Below are 25,678 nucleotides of genomic sequence, written 5' to 3' on the forward strand. Positions count from 1 at the left end.
TCAGCTCAGAGAATGTGGATTAATATTAATATTACAGATGTATTAAATATATTCTGTTTTCTATTTGTTTACTAATTATACTTCATCTAACGTCATCTCTTAGTGGGAGCTTGCCTTACACTATTGTCAGGATTTGGACAATGCTATATCACTACGAGAATCATTGCAAGTATACATTATTACCTTTATGTCAAGGGCACTGCATTTCTCCTGTGTTTTCTAATTGGAACTTACACAACTTATTTACATTGTGCATTTTGGCATATTGCTTTGGAGTGTCAGCTGTGATTGACATTTTAGTGACGGTACTCTTGATACTCTATCAGCTTTTTATGTGTTCCTATGAGTCATAACATTTAGTTTTTATCTTCTGTTTATATATTATCAAATTGTGAGTGTATTATATTAACACTTATATATGTTTTCAGATTATATTAAATTTTATTTGCAACAATGATTCATGAGAGATTTTATTCTGTATTATGCATGATTTAAATTTACAGTGCACCATTACGCACTTACACAAAAAGTAGAAAAAATGTACTAAGTCATAGGTTATTCCACACAGAAATTATTTAAAACGCTATAAAGTATTAAATTCAGAATTAAAAATAAAGGTTCTGTATATTAACAGGGTATGAATCATGGTGATCAAATACTGTTCATTTCACTGTATGTTTCTTTGGGAAAAAGTGCCAGAGTGCCAATATTTTTGCACATGACTGTGTGGCTTGTGTAACTCTTATAATGTTGTGTGTAATCTCTAAAATGGTGCATGGCCGCTGCCTCACTGTAATGTTTAATTTCCTATGGACATGCCTTATGGAGCACTGTATATAGAGGTGCCCAGTGGTCAAAGTAGAAATTTAGAAGTTGCGGTATAGAAATTTTGAAGTGGTCATATGGAAAATATAAGTGAATGGAATGTGATAGTTTTACAATGAAGGCAGTAGAAGATGTGGCAATATGGCATAACACTGTATACCAGCCCACTACGACCACTGGAGGTGCTGGTCACTTTAGGATTTTGTTCATTTTTTTTTTTTACCTGGATTGTCATTAGTAGTTTATATGCAATGGTCTTCACCAGGAGATACAACGCTTCTTTAATGAAGATTTTTATTGCCTCATATTTTCTAAAGAAAATATGTAGAATGTGGAACTTTGGTTGCAAAAAGCTTATTGCGCCTGACATTTTGGATGTCCGGAACAAAGATGCCTCATATGAGCAAAATATTACTATAAGGATTAACTTCTGATCATTGTCAAATATTTTGACAAATACCCAAAAATAATTTTTTGACAAATTTCCCCAAGGACCCCAAAACATTTCATTCATAAAAGAGGAGGGCTCACAGGGTCATCAGGATTAAAATACTACAAATTGCAATATTCATTCCATTCATCCTCCCCAACGCAGATGGATCAAGCTGAACAGCCAGTAGCCACATTCTGTCAGGAGAGTAAGGAGGAAACTAACAAGAGATATACAAGACATGCAATCCTTTAATATTAACATTGATTATTAGTCCATGCATAAACTTGGGTGTATGAAAAGATAATCTTTTTTAAAAAAACTGTCACAATGAACATTTTTTTTACTGCAAAATATACATAAAGAATTAATATAACACATATGATATGAGAAAATAGAATGTTATTATGTCATGTTATACAGAACAGTTATCACAACAAGGTGACTGAGAGGAAGATCAGGAGCATGTGGAGGAGTAGTCGGAAGAGGATGCAGAGTAGGTTGAAACGGCTGCCCAGCAGTAGGAGTCTGGGCAGGAGGTAGATGTGGAAGTGGTGGAGATCGAGGATCAGCAGGTGGAGGAGGAAAGATTGAGGCAGATGTTTAAGCTCAGACATTTTCAGGCATTTTACAGTTTTCTCCACCAGAATGGCAGAATAATTTTCCCATGTGAAATGTTCAAACCAGTTTATGCATTTGCGCCCCATTTAAAATGTAAATTTTGCATGATACATGCTTATTATTAATCAACTTCATAAAATAAATTAGACCATATGTAAAAGAGTAGTGAAAGAGTAGCCTTACATGTTATTGGTCCTCTGGGACAGACTTGTATTTTGCAAAAGAACATGTTCAATTGGTACTGTTATGAATAAGCAAATTAATTAAGAGTGCTGAAAGATACAACATAAATGCATATAATGCAAAGAACACAACAATATTGGTAAAATGTACAGATACTTTTGAAACAGTGCTCGAATAACTGTGAATTTACCATGTGCCATGTTATATTACAAAGAGATAAGAACAATTACATGACCTATATTGGTAAAATAAAAAGTTGCTTTTTCTTATGCACAGGTGCTGGGGATGTAGAGGGAGGCCAGAAGGCCCACAGGCAGAAAGCAGGTCTCATGGCAGTCCTCAGGCAACTAGTGGTGGTGACATATGCTGTTGGAAGAATAACTGACCACGCAAAAGAACTGGTCATGGACCAATAATATTTTTTTCACTGATCACTTTTCATAGAGAAGAGTGGTTCGGATTCAACAAAATATCATAGAACTGAATATTGGGGTACTGTGCCGAACTGAGTCATGACTCTTTCTGGCACGAAATTCAGATCTGAAAACGAGGCAAAATGTAATTTCTAGTAAAATGTTGAATCTTGTGAGTTTTGGATCGATATCTTCTATATATAGCCCTCCCTCCTGTTCTCAGCAGGCATTTTAGAATTGATAGCATGTAGGGAGGTCGTTTGCTGCCATTGTGTGCTCATAAAGTGGCTTGCAGAGGGTTGGACAGAATGAAAGAGGCAACTTATATTGAAATAGCTGTGATTTTACTGCAGAAATCTTAACAGTTTATTTACAAATCAATTTGTTGGAATTGTGTGCTGATAAAGTGGGTGTAAGAGAGTGAAAAGTAGACAAGTAGTGACTAGTGACAGTTATAGTATATTAGTAAACTAACTAGGAGTGGATCAAAAAATTCTTGCTTTTAACATTCAAGTGTTTCAGACTGAAGGAAATTGTATGAAGGCAGTATCACTGACATCTGAGCCATTTAGTGGACAAAAAACAGGGTGCTGTTTGACTCTGAGCAGCACCCCCCCCCCCCCCCCCCAAAAAAAAAGAATATATATATATATATATATATATATATATATATATATATATATATATATATCTTACTTTTCAAATCCAAGTGTTTCAGTCTGGAGGCAATTGTATGAGGGGCACTATCACTGGCATCTGAACTTGAACAAGAAAAGGGGTGCGGTTTGTCTGGACACCACCCCCTCTCCCCCAAGAAAAAAAACAAAGAATATTATTTTTAAGAACTAAGTGCATACATTTTATTTATTCCTCTCATCCTTCAAGTTTTACACAGGGATGAGGTTTTCACTTTTGGTTATTCCTAGGGCCATCAATTCCCTGATTCTGGGTCATCCATTCCCCTAACCTGGATTGGCGAACTGCTGGGTCCTCTCCTGGAGCTCACACTGTCATTCCTATTGTCTGGCCAAGGAGATTCCTTTACGTTTTTCACAATCTTCTCCTTCCCTTCCTTCTCAATACCAGAGTTGTGCTAATGTCTTTTGTGAGCGGCAGGCAGCCAGACTTCCTCCACATCGGATTTGGGATTGTGGTATTAACCTTCTCCCAGGGAAACCCATTCCTCATGGACGTGTTTATCCCCTATTATCTCTTCCAGAATCCAAGGCTATGTCCGAATATATTCAAGAGAACCTAAAGAAAGGGTTCATTCAGAAGCCGTCTTCTCCTGCGGGAGCATGATTCTTTTTTGAAAAGGAAAAGGATGGGGGCCTTTGTCCTTGCAAAGATTATAGAGGTCTTAATGCCATCAGTGTTAAAAATCGTTATCCGCTACCATTAATCTTCGAGATTTTTAACCACATTAAAGGGGCTGCTGTCTTTTCTAAACTGGATTTGCGAGGGGTTTACAACCTCATACGCATTAAAAAATAGGATTAATGGAAGACGGCCATTAACACCCATGATGTTCACTTTTTGAATATCTAGTAATGCCCCTTGGGTTGTACAACACCGCAGCGTTTTTTCAAAATTTCATGAGCGGGATCGTTTAGGACCTTCTGTACCGATTTGTAATAATTTATCTTGATGAAATTTTCATTTTTTCACAAGAGGTACTCTCTACCTTTCCTAGACTACATTATTGCTGGTACAGGCTACTGATTTTCCAGCTCTTTTTACAACTTCTGTAAAAAGCAAAACAAAAAAAGTATCTGGAAACTTTTGGATACAATTAAAGAGAGACAAAACATTTCAGAAAAGTCATGCTGTATAAGTTTTGCAGTGCAGAGAACAATTACATTTTAAAATGTCATTTCCTAAAGGCAAATTCTAAAAAGTCAATGCTAACAAGTTGAATAAATGTAGATTATGTTATAAAGAGTTTTAAGTCTTTAAATGTCTTTTGGATTACTTTCTGTTTTAACCATTAATAAAGGATTTGCCAATGTATTTGCAGAAAATAAAACTATTGACCCATTGTCATGTCCGTACCACAGAAAATTTACTCATCACTAGGCACAATTACACAGTTGCAAAGACGTGAAATTTCTAAATTAAAACACATACTTATATGCAGGGTTACATTTAAAAAAAAATTATGCAATGCTCTTTTCTGCATTTTTCCTAGGTGTGGAGCATTATGTAAATACACCTGCACCCATTTATATCACTTTTTTTTCTCACACCTAAATGCCAAGTGTGGGGGGAAAAAGGCAACTTTAAAATTTGTGAAAGTAAAATGAATGTTAGGAATTTTATTTCCTGATACAAAATATTGAATTAATATGGAAATTCAAAATTCATTTAATTGTGGCTAAAAGCTGCTTTCGAACGCAATGTTATTTGAAAGTCATATCAATTCATATGAAGCCATATTTTAAGATTAGGTTATCTAAATAACCATAACTTGATGTGTGATTTTCAGAATTTTGAGGTTTGTGATCCATAGACTATTTGCTCCCTCTAGTGGTTAAACATTTGCTTTTTATGCCACCTAGTTGCTCATAGAAACACAAACAAACAGTGCTGCTAATGTGTCTGACTTCCAAGTGATAACAGAAATGTTGGGAACAAAAAGGAAACTGAAGAAAAAGGCTGGGAAAACATTGCCTCATGCTGAAGTAACTGAAGTACCAAAGTCAACGCCTGGAGTTACGCAAATCCCCCCACCCATTCCAGGAGAAAAGGTAGAAACATTATTTGCAAATTCTATTTAAAGCTAAAAAGTTCCTCTGTATCTGTTGACATTGTAGCTTTGTAGCAAATAAAAAAAACTTGGGAACTACCTTTGAGAAATGTGGAGGCGCAAAAACCAAATCTTCCTGCTTTGAGATGTCATGCGACTGCTTTTCACTGTATCAATATGAGCATAGGTTAATGTACTAAAATGATATAATCTGCAAGAGGAGCAAATGATAGACTGATCTGGCCAGATATTGACACATCGGATCATTTCATGCATGTTAGCCACAGTTATTCTGCACATGAATGCAAGCACATCGTTTTGTTTAGTGGGACAAGATTTCTAAGGAACAATACTTTATATTTGGAGGCATTACCATCCAAGCAGCAATTTATAATGTCCTTTCAGTCACAAAAACAACTCAATTTTAAAATCTCTTTATAGGGAGACATTAATCGAACACCGCATATTACTTTCTACGTTGGTGCCTCTCAGAATGGAAACATGCATACATGAACAATGTATGAACAAACGTATATAAAAATTAAAATATAAAATTGTGGGACTTAAAATAAAGATAGTGACATTGTCCTCGTGCTTACAAATATGTTAGTAGACAGTTTTATTCTATTTTTACAGAGACATACACTTCTGTAAAACAGTCTATAAAATGATGTGCAAAAAGCCTGATCAACATCAGAAAGTGGACTATAAGGGACAAGGCTCAAATTTAAGTGCATTTTACAAAAATATATACTGCGTCCCCTCATAGTTTCCTATTTGTAAATAGCCTAGTTAATGTGGCTTAAAGTAAATAAATTAAGCAGACATCCATTTACTAAAGTGCAAGCATGGTATTATTGTTGTATTTCTCACTGTAATAAATGGTACAACTTGAATATTATTCATATTACACTCATTATAAGTTGACTATTTCACTATATATATATATATATATATATATATATATATATATATATATACACACTTTTATATTATATATGGCTTATATATTGGATAATGTAAACTATAAGGATATAAGCAGATACCAAAGAATAAGGCCACAAGAAAATAGAACTTCAACATCACTGAAATCATTCTATGCAATGGGTGTACCTGCAAATTAATTATTTGAGCATAATAATCATATTACTTATTGAGACTAAACATTTAAGAGCACTATAAAGAAAGTTGATAGCTTTACAACCAAAGCAGTAGGAGAAGGGACGGTATAGCATACAACCATATACACCCCCACTTCGACACTATGTATATCTATAATGAGCTGGGACTAAAAAGAAAATAATTAATTTATTGAGGATAATTAATTTAGCTATGTGAATGCCATCTCTTTGTTCATAATTTGATTTTTTGGTGTAGTGTAATGCCACACTACAATGGATAGATTAGATAGATTACTATATACAAAGTACAATACTGACAATAGGTAACCCCTTCTGTGTTATATAGCTGCTGGCAGCTCTGCAAGATTGGAAAAATGGATATCAAGAAGCGGTTATATTAAATCCTGATGGAGAAAGGAAAAATAGGTCATCAGAAAAGAAATCAAAAGACTTAAGGCTTGTTTTCAAATGTGTTGATTCAAATAACAAAGGGTGAGTTTAAAGCCATAACTTTAGCATTAGAAAGCAATATACAACGTATTGAATGGAATAATAATCTTTAAATGGGTTGGTTATTGAAAGGTTGACAGTGAAAATGTTTACAGTGAAAATGTCTACACCAAAATGTCTACAGTCATATGGTTGACACAGTTATAAGTTTGACAGTTGTAATGTCTACATGTATAGAAGGTCAACACAGTTAAAATGTCAAGATGTAAAATGTAGACAGGGTTTAAAGTTGACAGACAAAATGTTGACATCCATCACTACATCCTCTTTGAATAGTAGCAACAATTGGAATCAACTAATTCAAACCTTTCCAAAGTCATGTTAACAGGTTTATAAAGGTTGTTTTTGTCCTGAGTTTGTTCATAGTTTTATTTCACTGCTGATAGAGCTATAAATGAAGTAAAGATAAGAAAAGACCTTATCTGCGCTCCCTTATGTAGGGAATTGAGGCATAGGAAATGCAGTCAAATAGAGGTAATAGGAAACCCCTAGTCCTCAAGTAATTGTACAAAAAAAAGAAAAATTCCAAAGCGCAAAAGGATGTGGAGGCGGCCAGGGGACCTGTCAGAGTGATCTAGTATACTAGACAGAAAGTTCTGCATGTGTAGGACATTTATTTGCATCAACAATTGTATATAGTCAGAAAATACACTTATTATACACAAAATGTAAGTACATTCTGGCCATAACTCGTATATAAATTTATAATCAAATACAATACCTATAGATAAGGTATCACAGTAATCAAAAATCAATAAGAAAATGATTAACAATGTAGTAAACAAAAGCAACTCAAAAAAAATATATAAAATACAAAAATAAATCAAGAAATAAAAATAAAGAAATGTAGCAAAAGCCAGAATACATATACAAATCATAAAAATATATAGATATAATGCTGATAACAAACCTGAAAATAATGCTGGAGGCGCAGTTCGTACAAAGATGTCCAATGAGCACCTAGTAAATATTGCACTGTAAATGGTGCAGTTGTCGGATGCAAATAATGTTTTAAATTGTTCCAAAAAAGTGTGAGCAGAATCCAGGGAAAAGATAGGAAGTTCAAATAGGTGAATTGTATAGTTAAGCACAGTGGGACTGATATCCCAAATTGCTGAATAACAAATGTGATGGCAGTCTGCAAAATGGAACACTTGCATGTGTAGTTTTCTCTGTGTATTCCATATCCTCATCTTACCAGGACTCTTCTTATCTCTCCTGAAAGATAGGTGAGACCTGATTCATTAGGGCATGCATTCTGCACTTAACTCACGCTCCCTTTGCTACACACGTACTACACACGTACCCATGAGATGCAACACAGTATAAATAAATAAAGAGCAAAGACGTATATAGTATATATAGAACAGAAGTATACATGAATAACACTAGCTCATTTGTAGGCATAATTCAGGCAAATGAAGGCTAGTAACAAAACCACAAAAGATGTGTGTAAATGTCAAAGTAGAATAAAGATACAGCTTAATGAGTATGGTACATATGTGGGGGAAGTGAGAGACCAAAGAGTTTACAGGTATAAGGGTGCATTTAGTTTTCAAGAAAGGTACCTAAATCAAAGTCTAAGTTTAGACCTTTAGGAGAGAGAGTGCCCAGGTCATAAATCCAGTAGGCCTCTTCCCTAGAAATACATTTGATTTAGTCACCTTCTCTCCAGTGTTTGGGGACCTTTTTTTCTACCTATAAATTTAAGGAAAGTATGGTCATGTTTGTGGTATTTAGCAAAATGGTCTGTCACACTATGAGTGTCTAATTGTTTCTTGATATTCCTGAGGTGTTGGGACACTCTGATGTGCAGACTCCAAATCGTGCACCCTACATTTTGGAGTCCGCAGGGGCATTCTAAAGGGTAGGCATCCACTACCTTATCACATGAGAATTTGCTTTTAACTTTAAACTCTTTCCCCGTAGTATGTGATTTAAAAGTGGTAAGGGGCTTGTTCACATTTTGCCTAGTAGATTTCCACATATGATATCGATTACAGAAGTTGAATTCTTTTTTCCCTTTGCCCTAAACAAGTCTCAGATTTGGCTTTACTGACAGGGGGAAGAAAACTGGATACCAGCTTATTCCTAAGATTCTCAGTCTAAATGATCAGAGGTTTTTGTTTGAGGATTTTAGCTAATGTATTAAGGAGGATAAGCCAATGTTTATGAATGGTTTTCTCAAATTCTTTACAGTTACTGCTGAATTGTGTAATCCAGGTCCTGTTAATTTCCTCTTTTTTAGAGTTGTTACTGCTAGGGATAAGGAATGGTTTTCTGTCTAGGTTAAGTGTCATGGTAAGCACTGTAAGCTATCTCTGTATTGTAATTCCTTTCATGGAATCTTTCTTTGAGGGATGAGGGTTGAGGCTTGGTTTTCATATGTCTCAAGGTCAGTGCAAATTCTTTTTACCCTCATAAATTGCCCTTTGGTGGTGTTCCACAGCCATAAATGATGGTGGTTAGTAGAGGCTGGAATATAGGTGTTGCAGTCTACTAGATAAAAGTCCTTGACTTAAGAACATCCCCTTCCGTGTAAATTCTAAGTCAAGAAGCTCAACTCTCTGATGGCTTGTGTTAGATTAAATTAATAGCACCCATGTTTAACAATTAGGCCTTCTTCCGATGTTAATAACTAATAAATCAGCTCAATATTAAATGAATAGTGTTTACTTGTAGTAAATAAGACAGCATTAAATTTATAGCATTTCCATATAGCATTCCCATTATTATTGTAATTGATGAAGCTGGTAAGATCTTCCTGGTAACTCTTCCATAAACAGAGCACATCATCTATGTACCTCTGCCATAGAAGGATGACCCTAGCAAAGGGGTTGTTTACTACCCATTGCAGTCCCTTGGATCTGCTATGATGTTGCCTGTTAAACTAGAAATAACTATAACCTAATGCAAATTCAATGGCCTTAATAATGAAGTCTATTTGTACTGAAGGGATATTAGATTGGGTAGTCAATATATGTTTGAAATGTACACCTCCAGCATCATTATCTATAACCATATAGAGGTATGTGACGTCACATATAAGTAGCATATAATCTTTTTTCCAGGTTAGTTACTTGAAGATCCTCAGTACGTTTTGTATATGTATTCTGGTTTTAGCTACATTACCTTTTCCTTTTTTCTTGAATTACATTTTTATTTTAATTTTTTTTGCTTTGTTTCACTACATTGTTCATCATTTGCCAATTTCTATTTGATTACTGTGACACCTTACCTATAGGCATTGTATTTGATTTATAAACGAGCTCTGGCCAGAAAATACTTACAATTGTATATAATAAGCGTATATTCTGACTATATACAATTGTATAAATGTCCTTCACATGCAGAACTTTGTGTCTAGTATAGTAGATAACTTTGACACATCCCCTGGCCACCTCTTCAACCTTTTGCACCTTGGAGTTTTTTTTTCTTTTTAGAAATGAATTAAGTCACTATTTAAATAACCTAATAGATCAATGGGCAATCTGATACACTTGTAACGTACAGGGGTCGTACATTACCCATAATTTCAGTAATAAATTAAAATACATTTAATTATGCCCTCAGACCATCACTTGCTACAAAATACCACACATGCCCCTCATATACCCACATGCCATTGAGACCTCCCATGCTACCACTAATCCTTCCCACATGTCCTCAGATCCCATATGTACTTTAAAACTCCCATCAGATTTCTCCTCATGCCACTCAAAATCTCCAGATGCTGTAACTTTTTCCTTACTGGGAATACCACTGTTCAAGCTCTACTAATCTAATATCAAATTCACTGTGGGTGTATAATAATTTTAAAATTCCCTTACTTGAATGAATGAAGTAATCAGCAATCAATGCAGAGAATATATGGAATAGGTCAGAGCTGGGGGCCACAGCTGAAGGCTCGGTTGGCCTCTGGCGGCCCTTGTGCTACCTGCGGCCAATCACTGTAATAGATCCACACTTCCGGAAGTCGTCACTGGTTTGTTTAAATTGCATTATTTTGCAGAGTTTGATATAGTAAGTACACTTCAACTATTTATTAAAACATAAAACATAAAATAGCAAATGGGAATCCTAAAATATTGTGGCCTACTTTTCTTCCTTCGATGCAGTTTTATGACACCATGTCAAAGTTCAAAATCAGTATTAAGTACCCTGTCCTCCTTATGATGTTGGGAGCCGATGTACTAAATAAACCAGCTCCAGACACGTGGCCAGATGTGTTTCTCATTCTACACCCAGAATCTTTGAGCTGAAATATTAAACTAACAACCCTGGCAAATAGAGCGCTCCATGAAATATCCATCCATACATTCATACAGGGGCTGATTCATTAAGGCACGTAAAACGAAAGTGTTGTGTGTTTTGGGTTTTTTTTAACGCCCATTCTCCGGGCATACACATGTCCATATTCAACAAGGAGTTAAGCTCTGCTCTGACAGACAAGACACTGCGAGATACGTTCAATACAATTAGTCAAGATATTAAATATCACCCACTAGTATAGTCATTAATGATTTTCATGTTTTTTATTCCCCCCTTCAATAAGATACATTTATTAGGATGTTACTAATGTGTACTGTACATAAAATGCATTTTTACAACTGCTGCTGATTGCAAACACATGTTCTAGTTTTAAGGGTCCTTTGCGCCTCTTGACCCAAGAGGGCAGAATGGTATCTCCTGGCCCCTACCCAGATTTTGTTTTGGGGCCCTCCGATGCACTGTTCCGTCCTGCTCAAACATGTAAAATAAAATTTGGTTAAATCTGAGTATTACTAAACTTTAAACCTAATTCTCATTTTTGTAGTTATTGTAGACTATGTGATCTTTACTGGAATTTATGTTTTATACAGAATTTTCCTCATTTTATCCTTATTTTTGTTCTAGATTCCTTAATGAAAATGAAGTGCAGAGTGCTCTAGAATTACTTGGCTTTTTAGTCAACAATGAAGGAAAGGAATACATAAGAAAATCCATTAACTCTAATGAAGGGTAAGTGCTATAAATAAGGACATATAAACATGAACATTAATGCAACCTTGAAGCAGCAATAAGCTACGTTTTCAAAATTAAGTATTTAAAGTAAGTAAACACAGAGAATATAGACAAAAACACCTTTGGTCAGAGCAGCAACTAGGTATTTTAGAGCCCTGGGCCTGGTAGAATTCTGGTGTCCCCCACCCCACCACTCAGTGGGAGTAGCCGCTGCCTATCAGCGGAAGCACACCATCGGGGGATATAGCAATCCCATGGTGGGGACATGGGGACATGACTAGCCCTTGACAATGGGGAGTGCTGGCGCTGAATATCTGTTTGGAGGCTTCTGGGGTACCTCTTGGTAAGTTAGCTCTCAATTTAAAAACACATATGTATGGCCCAAATATATGGGACTCTCACTGTTTAAAGTTAGGACCACTCTATTAGCAAAATCACCGTGGAGTGGCGGGTGGCTTTAACATACATTTGCAAATGTGTGCAACTAAGACTTTTGCATTTTTATTTACAGTAGAAACGGCAGGTCTTTAGCTGGTTATAGCAGTGTGCTGGGGGATTTCTCTGTGTGTTTGTTCTTTTTAGGATAACCCCACCCTTTCAAGCACCTGCTATGAGCCTTTCAATTGATTGACCAACTTCCACTTCTGTATTAGCCCTTGACAAGTGCAAGACCATTCTCCAATCCTGAGCTGCTCTCTCCTGTTCTTGTAACTTTGATTACTTGGTGCTGCTGCTGGTGTCTTAAGCTTAGTTGCTGCTTGGTCGGATCCTGGAAACTTGGGGACCTGTTTGTAAAAGACATAGGGCCTGATTCATTAAGGATCTTCAATGAAGAGGTATCTTATTTCAGTCTCCTGGACAAAACCATGTTACAATGCAAGGGGTGCCAACTAGTTTTCTGTTTTGCACATAAGTTAAATACTGACTGTTTTTTTCATGTAGCACACAAATATCAACTTTAAATTTCAGTATACAAATAAGCTATCAAGTATTTGTGTGCTACATGAAAAAAACAGTCAGTATTTAACTTATGTGCAAAACAGAACACTCATTTGCATCCCTTGCATTGTAACATGGTTTTGTCCAGGAGACTGAAATAAGATACCTCTTCATTTAAGATCCTTAATGAATCAGGCCAATAGTTATTATTCACCTGCTGGAAAGCTGAGCAGTGAGTGAACAATCTAGGCCTCCCATCCCACCAACCAGCCAGACATTAGATCAGTAGTATTATTTGTTTAATAAACAGGCCTCCCTCTAGCCAATCAGCCCATAATTTAATTGATAGGATTCACATTTAATAAATATGCCTATTTACCTCATAAAACCTTGACTTAAAATTAATAGCACCCATGTTAAACAATTGGGCCTTTTTGCGATATTAATAAATAATAGCTAATAAATCATCTCAATATTAAATTAATAGTGTTTACTTGTATTAAATAAGCCTTTACTAAATTAATAGCATTCCAATATAGCATTCCCATTTAATAAACCAACATATTTATCCTTATCAGCCCCAACAGTACATTAATAACATTTCCATTTAATAAAGAAGCCTATTTCCCATTTAATAAACCAACATATTCCTCCCCCGCCAGCAGCCCCAGCAGTAAATTAATAACTATACCATTTAATAATATGACATATTCCCCCCAAACATTACATTAATAAGATTCCCATTTGATAAAAAGGCCCATTTCCCCTTCCTTTAATAGAGACTACTATTTCTAATAAAGACATCACCCCTGTTTGAATATATTATAGATTTATTTTTTATATTTATATTTAATTACCTATTCTGTTATACTATTTATCTACCATATATTTATGTACCACAAAAAGACCTTCTATCCAATCGCCAGAATCCCCTCACCTTGTTCTCTACAGCCCTTCTCCCCTCCCCTGTTCTCTTCAGCTACCCCCACATGTACTCTCTATCCACCTTTCCCCCTGTTTTCTAGAGTCACTTCTCCCTCTGTTCTCTCCTGCTCATCTCCCCTTCTGTTCTCTCCAGTCACCTTTCCCCCCTATTCTCTATAATCATCTCTATCCCTCGTCTCTTATAGATTTATTTTTTATATTTGTTTTTAATTACTTTTGTTTTTGTATTGTTTTATAGTATTTATGTACCATATATTCATGTACCACAAAAAATCCCTCTATCCAGAATCCCCTCCCCTGTTCTATTCTGCCCCCCCAACCCTGTTCTTTCCAGCCCCTATCCCCCTGCTCTCACCAGACCCCTATACCCCCATCCTCTCCAGCCACCTCTCCTCCCTGTTCTCTCCAGCCACATCTCCCCCCTGTTCTCTCCAGCCACTCTCCCACCCTGTTCTCTCCAGCCACTCTCCCACCCCAGGGCCGTAACTAGGGCTGTGCGACAGGGGCGACCGCCCAGGGCGCAACGCTGAAGGGGGGCGCAATTTAGGAATATTTTAGGTTAATTTGTTTAAAATTTAGGGCTAGGGGGGCGGCATTTGACTTTCTCGCCCAGGGCACTAGAATTCCAAGTTACGGCTCTGTCCCACCCTGTTCTCTTCAGTCAATTATCCGCCTTCTGTTCTCTCCAGACACCTCCCCCCCTTGCTCTCTCCAGCCACTCCCCTCACCCAGTTTACTCTAGCCACCTCTCTTCCCGTTCTCTCTGATGTAATGAAATTACATTTTCTTCTTTTCTGATCTTGCCTGTTTCTCAGCTTTTGCTTCTTCTTTCTGCCTTCCCAGCTCCAGTCCACTGACAGTGTTGTGACAACACGACACTGCAGAGAACCGCAAGAAAGATGACCTTTCACCGGTTGTCCAGCAGGGGCTAAAATGTGGTGCTGCCCAATAGCACTGTTTTTGTCAATGTTTTGGCTGTGCATAAATTTTGCCCCAATAATTACTGGTGTAAAAGCTTCATTTGAAACACCACATTATTACTACAGTCTTCCTATGTCAGTTTGACAGAATACTCACATTATTACTCTGTGCTGTTGTGAAACTAAGCTCCTTTCAGTATATAACTCTCAGTCTTTAGTTGTATCTTCCTGCTTAGCTCCATTTACCTCCTCACATCATAATACTGCCTCTGTCACATGCAGCCCAGTCCTCATTTACACGATCATACAAATGAATAGATCACTGCCAGTCGTAAATTTAACACAACCAATCCCAGATATAATCTGTGCTGCAGTAGATATTCTGAAGATGAAAAATGACTACTAAAGGTTGGTCTGACCCTGTGGAAATGCACCTTATAAAGAACAGTAGATATCCTAGCACTATGACCAAGACTGTTCAATTGACACAATTTAGTTGCTGCCCTTCATAACATTTTTCTGATCCCAACCTAATGATTAGCATAAAATCTTATATAGAAATATATTTTATAACTGTGCGTGACTATCCAATACAGACAAATCTCTAAGTTCGAAAGTTCCTTTTAAGTTTTATTTTCTAATACATAAAAAAGCAAAATTTAAAGCTTGATTTTCAACCTGTTACCCTTTTGTAACTCCCCCTAATTGGCAAATATCTAGAACGTATATGTAGCTCAACACATGAACACATGTAAACAAAGTGAGTGGTGTGTGTGCTGTCAATGTAGTGTGTGTGTGTGTGTGTGTGTGTGTGTGTGCTGTCAATGTAGTGTGTGTGTTGTCAATGTAGTGTGTGTGTTGTCAATGTAGTGTGTGTTGTCAATGTAGTGTGTGTGTATGCTGGCAATGTAGTGTGTGTGTGCTGGCAATGTAGCGTGTGTGTACTGGCAACAGGGCCGGACTGGCCATCTGGCACTTCTGGTAAATGCCAGAAGGGCCGATGGCAAGATGGGCCAATGCAGCGTCCACAGGCCTGCTCGAGCAGCACCACCTTTCGGTGCTCTGCTCGGCGGGCAGAGTTTCAATAATTTCTTCCTAAGCGTCCGCTTGTCAGGGCAGAGAAGAGCCTGACAGGTACAACATAATGGAGACTCTGACCCCTACTGCGCATGCACAAACAATAAATGGGACTCTGACCCCTACTGCGCATGCGCAAACATAAACGTGGTCTGGATTGTATGCTAACAGTAGCGTCTTCCCGGGCAGGAGAGGTAGGGAAAACTCACTTTGGGCACATAACACCAGCCAATGGAGAACATCAGAGTCTACAGAAATGTGAGTTTAACCACTTGAGTTAGAGACTTAAACCAAGTTTTAGTACTGTGGCTATGGAGGACTTTCATTTGAATTACCACATATATTGTTTATTATACATAGTTATTTGACTTGCTCGATCCAGCTATATATGAAATTGGACTAGAGTTATTCTGGACAAATTTTGGATCCAAACTGGTTATACATTCTTATGGATATGGACTGTGGTGGATTTATGATCACTTTGTGAAAAATCAGCAGGTTTCAGCACTACTAACAAAGCTATGTGTTCTGACCAGAACTACTATTATTGCAATTGCTATTTTGAGTATTATGCTGATATTTTATTTAATATTTGATATTATGACATTGGAAGTTTCTGATTAATTTTCCAAATTGCTGTTTTAGATTTTATTCCTGATTTATATAAAATTGTTTATCACTTATTGACATTTACATTTCCTGACACTGCGCCGTGGGATTATCTAATGGTTTATCTCTAGTGTTTTTCTGGAGTTTTCTGGAATTCTTTCTCTACATCTCTATACTGACAAGAACAGGTGAATTAAAGTGTGAGAAGCAGAGCTAACTTTGCCCAGACAAAGAGTGCAAATAATTTCTTATGCTTAAGACGGGTAGAAGCGTATCTGGCCCTCTTGCCAAAATGACTAATATCAGCTGCTATGTGAAGGCCATGAGCACCCAAGGCCAGCATTAAGGACATGCATACCTGGCAATGAAAGAGTAGTAACTGGACCTACTGGCGACATTAGCTTTCCATGTCTCTCCAAGTATGGGTTTTGTGTCTCTACTTCAGAGAAGTTTGAAGAGGATTCTGTAGGGGAACCATTGTAAGGCTTGGCAGAGAGGGAAGGGAGATGTGGAGCAGCAAAAGAGGTAGAAAAGTCTAGCTGCAACATTAAGTATAGATCGAAGAGCGAGATGGGAGCGGGGAAGGCCAGTAAGAAAAAGGTTGCAGTAGTCAAGACGAGAAATGATCGGTGAGTGGATTGGTGGCATTCCGGGAGAGGAAGGGTCTGATTAGGAATATGCTATAAAAAGCCTCTTAGATTTGGACATACAGGTAGGGAATCTATTATTAAGAAACCCATTCTCCAGAAAGAATATAAAGTCAATAACTGCTGCTGTGTTTAACCGAATAAACACAGACATCTTCATGTATATCCTCATACAGGTTCTCCAAAGGGGCTGGATACGTATTAACGAACCTGAAAATTTCAACAGGCTTTAGTCCTTTAAATCCTTTTTAATAGGACCGAATGCACAGGAAAAAAAGGTAATGACCCCCTGCTGTGTATTCAAGCTAAAAAGATGTGTTGGTGTGGATGCATGGGTCTTCCTTTCTTCAGAAGAGTGACAGAAACAAATTTCCTCCATAATCTCATAATAAATCAATACATGACCAAATGCATTTACTCTCCTACCGCCTAATACCGAGACTTAACCTTTTCTGGCGCTGCGCGACGGTTGCTAACCAGCGCCACAGCGCCCATATATCAAATATATACATTTATATTAATAAATATTCACTTTAATACATTTTTACATCCCCTAGCGCTGGGGTATTAATCCTCCTGTCGCTGGAGCACATTCCAAGATGGACCCGGCCACAGAGGCCTTTTAAAAACAATGTGCAACTGTCTCAATGCCACACCAGCGTGCAACAATATCGTGCATGGAGCTCACAGCAGGTGGGCCTGTGTGCTTTAAATGCCAGGGCTGATTTTTAGTCCCAGTCCGGCCCTGACTGGCAATGTATAGTGTGTGTGTGTGTGTGTGCTGGCAATGTAGTGTGTGTGTGTGTGTGTGTGTGTGCTGGCAATGTAGTGTGTGCGTGTGCACAATACAGTGTGTGTGTGCTGGCAATACAATATGTGTGCTGTCCATATAGTGTGTGTGAGATGTCAATGTAGTGTGTGTGTGTGTGTGTGTGTGTGTGTGTGTGTGTGTGCTGTCAATGTAGTGTGTGTGTTGTCCATACAGTGTGTGTGAGATGTCAATATAGTGTGTGTGAGATGTCAATATAGTGTGTGTGCTGTTTGTGTGTGCTGTCCATAGAGAGTATGTGTGTGCTGTCCATACAGTGTGTGTGTGAGATGTCAATGTAGTGTGTGTGCTGTCACTAGACTGTGTGTGAGATGTCAATATAGTGTTTGTGTGCTGTCCATATAGTGTGTGTGAGATGTCAATGTAGTGTGTGTGTGTGTGTGTGTGTGTGTATGTGTGCTGTCAATGTAGTGTGTGTGTTGTCCATACAGTGTGTGTGAGATGTCAATATAGTGTGTGTGAGATGTCAATATAGTGTGTGTGCTGTTTGTGTGTGCTGTCCATAGAGAGTATGTGTGTGCTGTCCATACAGTGTGTGTGAGATGTCAATGTAGTGTGTGTGCTGTCACTAGACTGTGTGTGAGATGTCAATATAGTGTTTGTGTGCTGCCCATACAGTGTGTGTGAGATGTCAATACAGTGTGCGTGTGCTGTCCATACAGTGTGTGTGAGATGTCAATGTAGTGTATGTGCTGTCCATACAGTGTGTGTGAGATGTTAATACAGTGTGTGTGTGTGTGTGTGTGATGTCAATACAGTGTGTGTGTGTGTGTGTGTGTGTGTGTGTGTGTGTGTGTGTGTAGCATGTCAATATAGCGTGCGTGTGTGTGTTTGGAACATTTCATTATAATGTGTGAGGGAAGGGGAAGCATGTTAATGTAATGTGTGAGGGAAGGGGGGACCAAAATGGATTTGAAATGAAACAAACAAGGTGTTCTTTAACTGCAGACTTTCAGCTTTAATTTGAGGGTACTTACATCCAAATCAGGTGAACGGTGTAGGAATTACAACGGTTTCTATATGTGCCTCACACTTTTTAAGGGACCAAAAGTAATGGGACAATCGACTCAAAAGCTATTTCGTGGACATGTGGGCTATTCCCTCATTTTTTCCTTATCAATTAAGCAGGTAAAAAGTCTGGAGTTGATTCTAGGTGTGACATTTGCATTTGGAATCTGTTGCTGTCGACTCTCAATATGAGATCCAAAGAGCTGTCACTATCAGTGAAGCAAGCTATCATTAGGCTGCAAAATCAAAACAAAACCAATCAGAGAGATAGCAAAAACATTAGGTGTGGCCAAATCAACTGTTTGGAACATTCTTAAAAAGAAAGAACGCACCGGAGAGCTCAGCAAAACCAAAAGACCCGGAAGACCACGGAAAACAACTGTGGTGGATGAAAAACGCCTTTAACAGTTAGCCAAATCAAGAACACTCTCCAGGAGGTAGGTGTATATGTGTCAAAGTCAACAATCAAGAGAAGACTTCACAAGAGTGAATATAGAGGGTTCACCACAAGATGTAAACCATTTGTGAGCCACAAAAACAGGAAGACCAGAAGAGTTTGACAAACAACATCTAAAAAAGCCATTACAGTTCTGGAACGACATCCTATGGACAGATGAGACAAAGATCAACTAGTACCAGAGTGATGGGAAGAGAAGAGTATGGAGAAGGAAAGGAACTGCTCATGAACCAAAACATACCACCTCATCAGTGAAGCATTGTGGTGGTAGTGTCATGGCGTGGGCATGTATGGCTACCAATGGAACTGGTTCCCTTGTATTTATTGATGATGTGACTGCAGCAGAAGCAGCAGGATGAATTCTGAAGTGTTTCGGGCAATATCATCTGCTCATATTCAGTCAAATGCTTCAGAACTCATTGGACGGCGCTTCACAGTGCAGATGGACAATGACCCGAAGCATACTGCAAAAGCAACCAAAGAGTTTTTTAAGGCTAACAAGTTGAATGTTATGCAATGGCCAAGTCTATCCCCTAACCTGAATTCGACTGAGCATGCATTTCACTTGGTGAAGACAAAACTGAAGGGAAAATGCCCCAAGAACAAGCAGGAACTGAAGACATTTGCAGTAGAGGTCTGGCAGAGCATCACCAGGGATGAAACCCAGCATCTGGTGATGTCTATGCGTTCCAGACTTTAGGCTGTAATTGACTGCAAAGGATTTGCAACAAAGTATTAAACAGTGAAAGTTTGATGTAGGATTGTTTAGTTTGTCCCATTACTTTTGGTCCCTTAAAAAGTGGGAGGCACATATAGAAACCATTGTAATTCCTACACTGTTCACCTGATTTGGATGTAAATTCCCTCAAATTAAAGCTGAAAGTCTGCAGTTAAAACACATCTTGTTTGTTTCATTTCAAATCCATTCAAATCCATTGACTTGACTGTATATATATGGATTAATCAACACTAAAATAGCCTCTTTTTATATAGATAGATAGATAGATAAATATATACTGTACCAAAAACCACCCTTTAAGGATGGGCCGCTACTTATGTGCCAGTGCTGTGTGCTTGTCCCCCGGGCTAAAGTCTGCCAGCCCTCCCCTGCATGCATTCCATTCTGAATGAGGCCCATTGTGTCTACTTTAACCTTTTTTCATCCTAGGGTCACCAAACTCATCCACCAGGTGGTGCTCGTCATACTTGAGACTATAACGTGCACATAAACTGGAACAAGAATGTACTTCAGTTTCCAAACAGGTGCAGAGATGTGTTCAGCTAGGAAAAACTAAAATAGAAATCATAACAGATATGTATCAGAATTAGTGGGTTTGTGTGACTCAGTCAGTGCCATGGCTTACTCAGAAATTTGTCCTTTGTATGAACTAACAGCATAGATTGCTAAACCTGCCTCTGCTGGCTCCTGTAAGCTGTTGAAATGTATTGCTGATTTTAAGTTATTTTATGTAATTTTTATCTGTGTTTTATTTTCTTCGCCTATCTCACCCACTTCAGGAATCTCAGCTTCAGCGCATTCCAGAATCTTGTTGCAGACTGGCACGGTTTAACACGAGATTTCTACAGAGAGCTCAGAAAAGGGTTTTCAGTCATTGACTTTGGTGAGAAAATAATAGTTTTATTATTTATAAACTTGCAACATTTCAAGGCCATTTTGTTTTAATAAAGGGCCAAAAGGGCCATTTGCCCTGGGCCCACAAGCACAGAGAGATCATCATTAGACTTCCTCAAACATGAGCTAAAAGAATTATCTTAAGCCACTGATGTCTTTGAAAGACCCCTTGTTTTACCCTAATGGTGTAACAACATTGTGCCAAACCAGATGGTTCTTCACAGAGGGTCCGATTTATTAATTAATTAGGTTTTGCCTAATTAATTACCATCTGTCATCACAACAATAATAGATGATTTTTCGGAGGAATCCATTAAGAAACCATCCCAGGACAGCGCATCCGATGGAAGGCTGTCCCTGAAAAAAATTTCACTTACCTTAAAACTCCCATTGTCTCTCTCACTCCTCCAGTCACTATCGCAAGGATCCTATGGTCATGTATGCGCAGAGATATTTTGCATCTCCCCTGTAAAGATCCTGATTAAATGTTCCATGAATAATCATATTTGCCATTTTTGCCATCTCAGCTTTAAATTTGTGCAGTTTTATACAGAGACCATGTTAATAATCGAGTTTGATTTTAACTATTCATATTTTATATACATCTTTTTGTAATGTGTAAAACTTATGTAGTAATAAATGTGTATCATTTATATAGAAAAGGAGTAGCAACATTCATCTTTATGATATGACATAATGATATCATAATTCAGGTTCATAGCGCAGTCCTCTGTCTGCAAACTCTGCAGCCAAATCCTCTTTAGAAGCCTTCTGCTTAGAGGTTAGGGATGGCTCACAAGGGACCCTGGACTTTGACACTGTGCCTCCAGTAACATGAGCCAAGATAAATTTCACCCCTAAGCAAAAGCACATACAAGGTTTCTTACTCTTTCCAGACCTGTAAAAAAACATTTACATGATATATTTGTTTCCCCTTCCGAGTGTCAGGCTATGAAATCTCAGAGTTTACATCTTCAATTTTATATCGAGCATCAAAGGTACCGTGTCAATTAGCCAATAGTTTACTCTACTGTGTGAGTAAAACTTATAACACTTTTCCTCCCAGGGCAAACAGGGGAGAGTGGGCCCTATGGTTATACAACCGCTTCTGTGTCTTTTGCGCATACCTTAGATTTTCCGTGGTCAACTGATGAATGAACTGCAGGTCACTTGCACATTCAAAACCTACTGTATCACATTTTTGTGTCTAAAGGGTTGTCTTACCACATTTTCCTTAAAGGAAATACCAATGATCAATATCCAATATCAAGGATACCACAAAACTTCCCACATTGTAACAGATCAAATCTCAAAAAGCCAGATGAAACTTAGCAGACCACATGGGCAACAAACAAGAGAAATGGGAGGAGTGCAACCCTGTTTTTCTCTATTTAAATAAATATAAAAACTGTGCCTTTAGCATACTATTAAATCACTCGACTAGGCCATCAGACTGCAGATACTAAACTGACTTCCTCCCCAACTGAACTTAGCCTGAACTTAGTAGCCTTAGGACCCTTTGCACTAGATGAGACAATGTATATGGACTACATTTTATTTTAACTGATCTTCTGTGGAAAAAAGTCTACCTGTCCATGGCAATTTGTAGCAGCAATGCCTCTGGGTATCTGGTGGTGTATTGTACAAGAAAAAAAAATATTTGAATTTGTATCCCTTGGAATGCACACTAAATTTTCACCTTTTTTCGAAATGACCCCTTACAATAGGAAGAGGAATAACAGTGGTCTAAGGCTGGCAGGAGTGTCACCTGACAGTCAGGTCAAAAAGCACAAAGTCTAGTCACTTCAGCATAAACCAATATACAAAATGGGCTATTATTCTATCTACAGTTTTATCTCTTCCCAAGGGATACTTAAATATAGCTGCTTTTACCTTTTGATAGCCCTTAGGGTCTTCGCATAGGCCATTTGTGCTTCCCCTGTTAGCAGGCAGCTTGCCTGGGCTGAGGCCACTCTCCCAAATATTGACATGGAGGCCTCTGGGTCACTTCCTTTCTTCATTTTAGGGATCCGCACCAACACCAGCATCTAGGAAGGCAGAGTTGCAGGAGCCTCCTCAGCCTTGCTATTTACACCTCCACCTGACGAACAACCCTCTGCTCTTGGAACTGAATGAGGAAATCCTGGGTCTGTTTGGCCATGAAATCCATCTGTGTCTGTTATAATTACTGTTGTCACAATCTCTGTTCTTGTAATGCCTTCTGGAGCAAACAGAGGTGTTGGATAAAGGTCTTCAAGATAGCAGTCATGAGTCACGAATGCAAGGATTTGTCTCAATCCCACTTCAAGACCAACTAGTAGAGGAAAGAAGGGGTTGAGCCACAACCTCTGAGACAGCCAGACAGTTCAACAGCAGATTTAATAGTCTTAAGTGTAGGGAACACCAAACACAGCAGCACAAGAACAGGAGTGAAGAGAGAAAGGCTTCAAGAGCTTAACATGAACAGCTTAGGGTAAAGAAGTGACAGAGGTCATATGACATTTTTTTTAGAACAAAGGGACATTTGGAGGGATATGGTCTGAAAGCAACATAAAGAAGAACTATTCACAAAAAGGTCCATGAAGAAGTCTCCCAGTAGTTGTGCTGAGGATTTGTACAGTAAGATAATGCAACAATGTATTGGAAAATCCTATTGCTATTAGTAATACTTAGATCTAAAATATAAATAAATAAAATAGCATTCAAAACACATAGAAAAGGGCAGACTACTTAGACCTGTATGTCATTATCTGACATTATGTTTCTGTTACAACATACATTGTATCTCTCTCCTGCTTGCAGATAAAGATGGAAAAATAACAGTTTCGGATTTAAGGGAGGCCTCCAAGTTAGCTGGAATTAAGTTTTCAAGCAAAGAGCTAGAAGAGATGCTACAGGCAGCGGACAAAAATGGGGACCACGCAGTGGACATGAGTGAATTCATTGAGATAATGTTAAAAACGAACCTGTTTTAAGTAAAAAAAAAAAGGCACATAACATTACCTTGTCTCAAATAATGCCACATTAAAATTGAATGACATAATTGCCAATACATTCATTTCTGGAACAGAAATAAAACAAACGTGCTTTTTGTGTAGTCTTTCTTCTTACTTGTGAAAGTCATTTCTTGCTGACACAGTTATAGCTGCTATAGTATTGGAACGTCAAGGCCGCAGTGACCCATTAGGCAAAGCATATTACAACATGAAAGTACCACCTAATGGTTAGCTTATAAAAGTGTGTAAATAACATGCATTTCTGCATGAATAAAGTCAACGTTATTAAAGCAGAACATAGCCCACACTGTGGGAACAAGTTTATATTTCTTAGGTAATCCGAAGCGTGCATACCCACCCACCCACTCTCCAGTAATGTTCTGATTATCATTGCCCTGTTCAGTTAATATAGGTCCAACACAGATCCTGACGCTGTGTAATGTCATGGGTGAGGAGAAACACTGCCCTTGTCTTGACCAACAACTGAATTCTTGCCAACATTTGCAGCTGCTGGTCAGAGTAGATGTAGGACTTGCTTAAGTGGCCTGGTGGACCAAACCATAAGTACTCGTGTTTTAGTCCCATAGGCCAGCAAACGTGTTATGGGTGGTAAGACAAAGAACAAGGATGCACAAAAATAGTCTCAGACACACATATACAATAGTGTTCAAAAATCTTATAACCCACGTTCCCAGGTGCTTCCATCCATTTTATAGTCAAACTGGAAATGTCAGAAAGGAGACTTTTCCAGTTTGAATATTGGATGGATTGAAACAGTGAAATCCACACCCAGAGGAGATGATCGTTATAGGTTCCTTGCAAAAGACAAGCATACTGGATTTTCCAATTGGGCACTCTTGTTCCTGCTGGCCTCAATGAGAACATTGAATTTAATAATGTCAGGAAAGGTCGTTATATCTATCCCTTAGGATTGTGATTATTTCGGTGTGGTAACAAGGCAAAACAGAGGAGTACATAGTTGGCATTAGCTGTGGCAATCGGTATTCCGATGCTTGGGATACCGACAACCACTTTTCCTAACAAAAAATGTCTTTGGTGATGTCACAATCCAGCACCGGCATGCAGCATCTTCGGAATTACCAGGCGTTGCATACCAGACCCTTCGGAAGACAACGCCGTCGCTGTGAAGGTAAGTGTATATTTTCATCAGGTCATTATTTAACTATTCAGATTTTTTGTAGGAATAGTGGTTGTCGGTATCCCAAGCATTGGGATACCGTACCCCACCCGGCATTAGGATGGGATATCATTAATTGATGTGCTGCTAAGCAAGATATATTCTGTCCACAAAGTGTGAGACTTTTGTTTGATTATTTTTCTTTATAATTTTGGGATGTCTTCTAGTATTATTGGTGTTCTTAAAATTGCGGAAGTTTTCCTCTGTAAGCCTATACAGTGTTAAGACAGTATCTGTCCTTCATTGGATTTTTCTATGATATCTATGATGACTTTACATGTCTAGATATAAATGGAAATAGTTTGGCCTATGAAAACAAAACTGTCCAATTTCCAAATGTTGAAATTTGCTAACAAAATATGTGTCTTCTGATCCCAATTAGGGAATATATGTATTACTAGTAGATTTTTTTAAATCACATTTTTTATTTATTCTTATTCTTCTGACACGTTACCACTATCCAAATATATATCTAAATACTCTACTCAAGAAGTTATGGAGCTATAGTAGTGAAAGATCCAAGTCCCCAGGAGCATTTGTATTGCTAAGCAAATGGTACTCCATGCA

General features: G+C 38.0%; 1 protein-coding gene across 1 annotated transcript; it reads left to right on the top strand.

Moving 5' to 3' along the window:
• The first annotated feature begins 5,093 nt into the window (after positions 1–5,093).
• LOC142160261 (uncharacterized) lies at positions 5,094–23,960 on the top strand. Its single transcript, XM_075215193.1, has 5 exons — positions 5,094–5,219; positions 6,686–6,831; positions 11,746–11,850; positions 20,803–20,906; positions 23,720–23,960. The coding sequence occupies exons 1-5, from the start codon at positions 5,094–5,096 to the stop codon at positions 23,890–23,892; spliced, it is 654 nt and encodes a 217-aa protein (XP_075071294.1). The 3' UTR covers positions 23,893–23,960.
• Positions 23,961–25,678: the final 1,718 nt, after the last annotated feature.

Source organism: Mixophyes fleayi, chromosome 6 (genome assembly GCF_038048845.1).
Source record: "Mixophyes fleayi isolate aMixFle1 chromosome 6, aMixFle1.hap1, whole genome shotgun sequence".
Classification (NCBI taxonomy): Eukaryota; Metazoa; Chordata; class Amphibia; order Anura; family Limnodynastidae; genus Mixophyes; species Mixophyes fleayi.

Excerpts from the sequence above, each read along its gene's own strand:
- LOC142160261 (XM_075215193.1), top strand. The coding sequence starts at position 5,094 with ATGTTGGGAACAAAAAGGAAACTGAAGAAAAAGGCTGGGAAAACATTG. Across the intron at positions 6,832-11,745 it reads GTTGATTCAAATAACAAAGG|ATTCCTTAATGAAAATGAAG; the intron begins GTGAGTTTAAAG and ends TTTTTGTTCTAG. Across the intron at positions 20,907-23,719 it reads GTTTTCAGTCATTGACTTTG|ATAAAGATGGAAAAATAACA; the intron begins GTGAGAAAATAA and ends TCCTGCTTGCAG.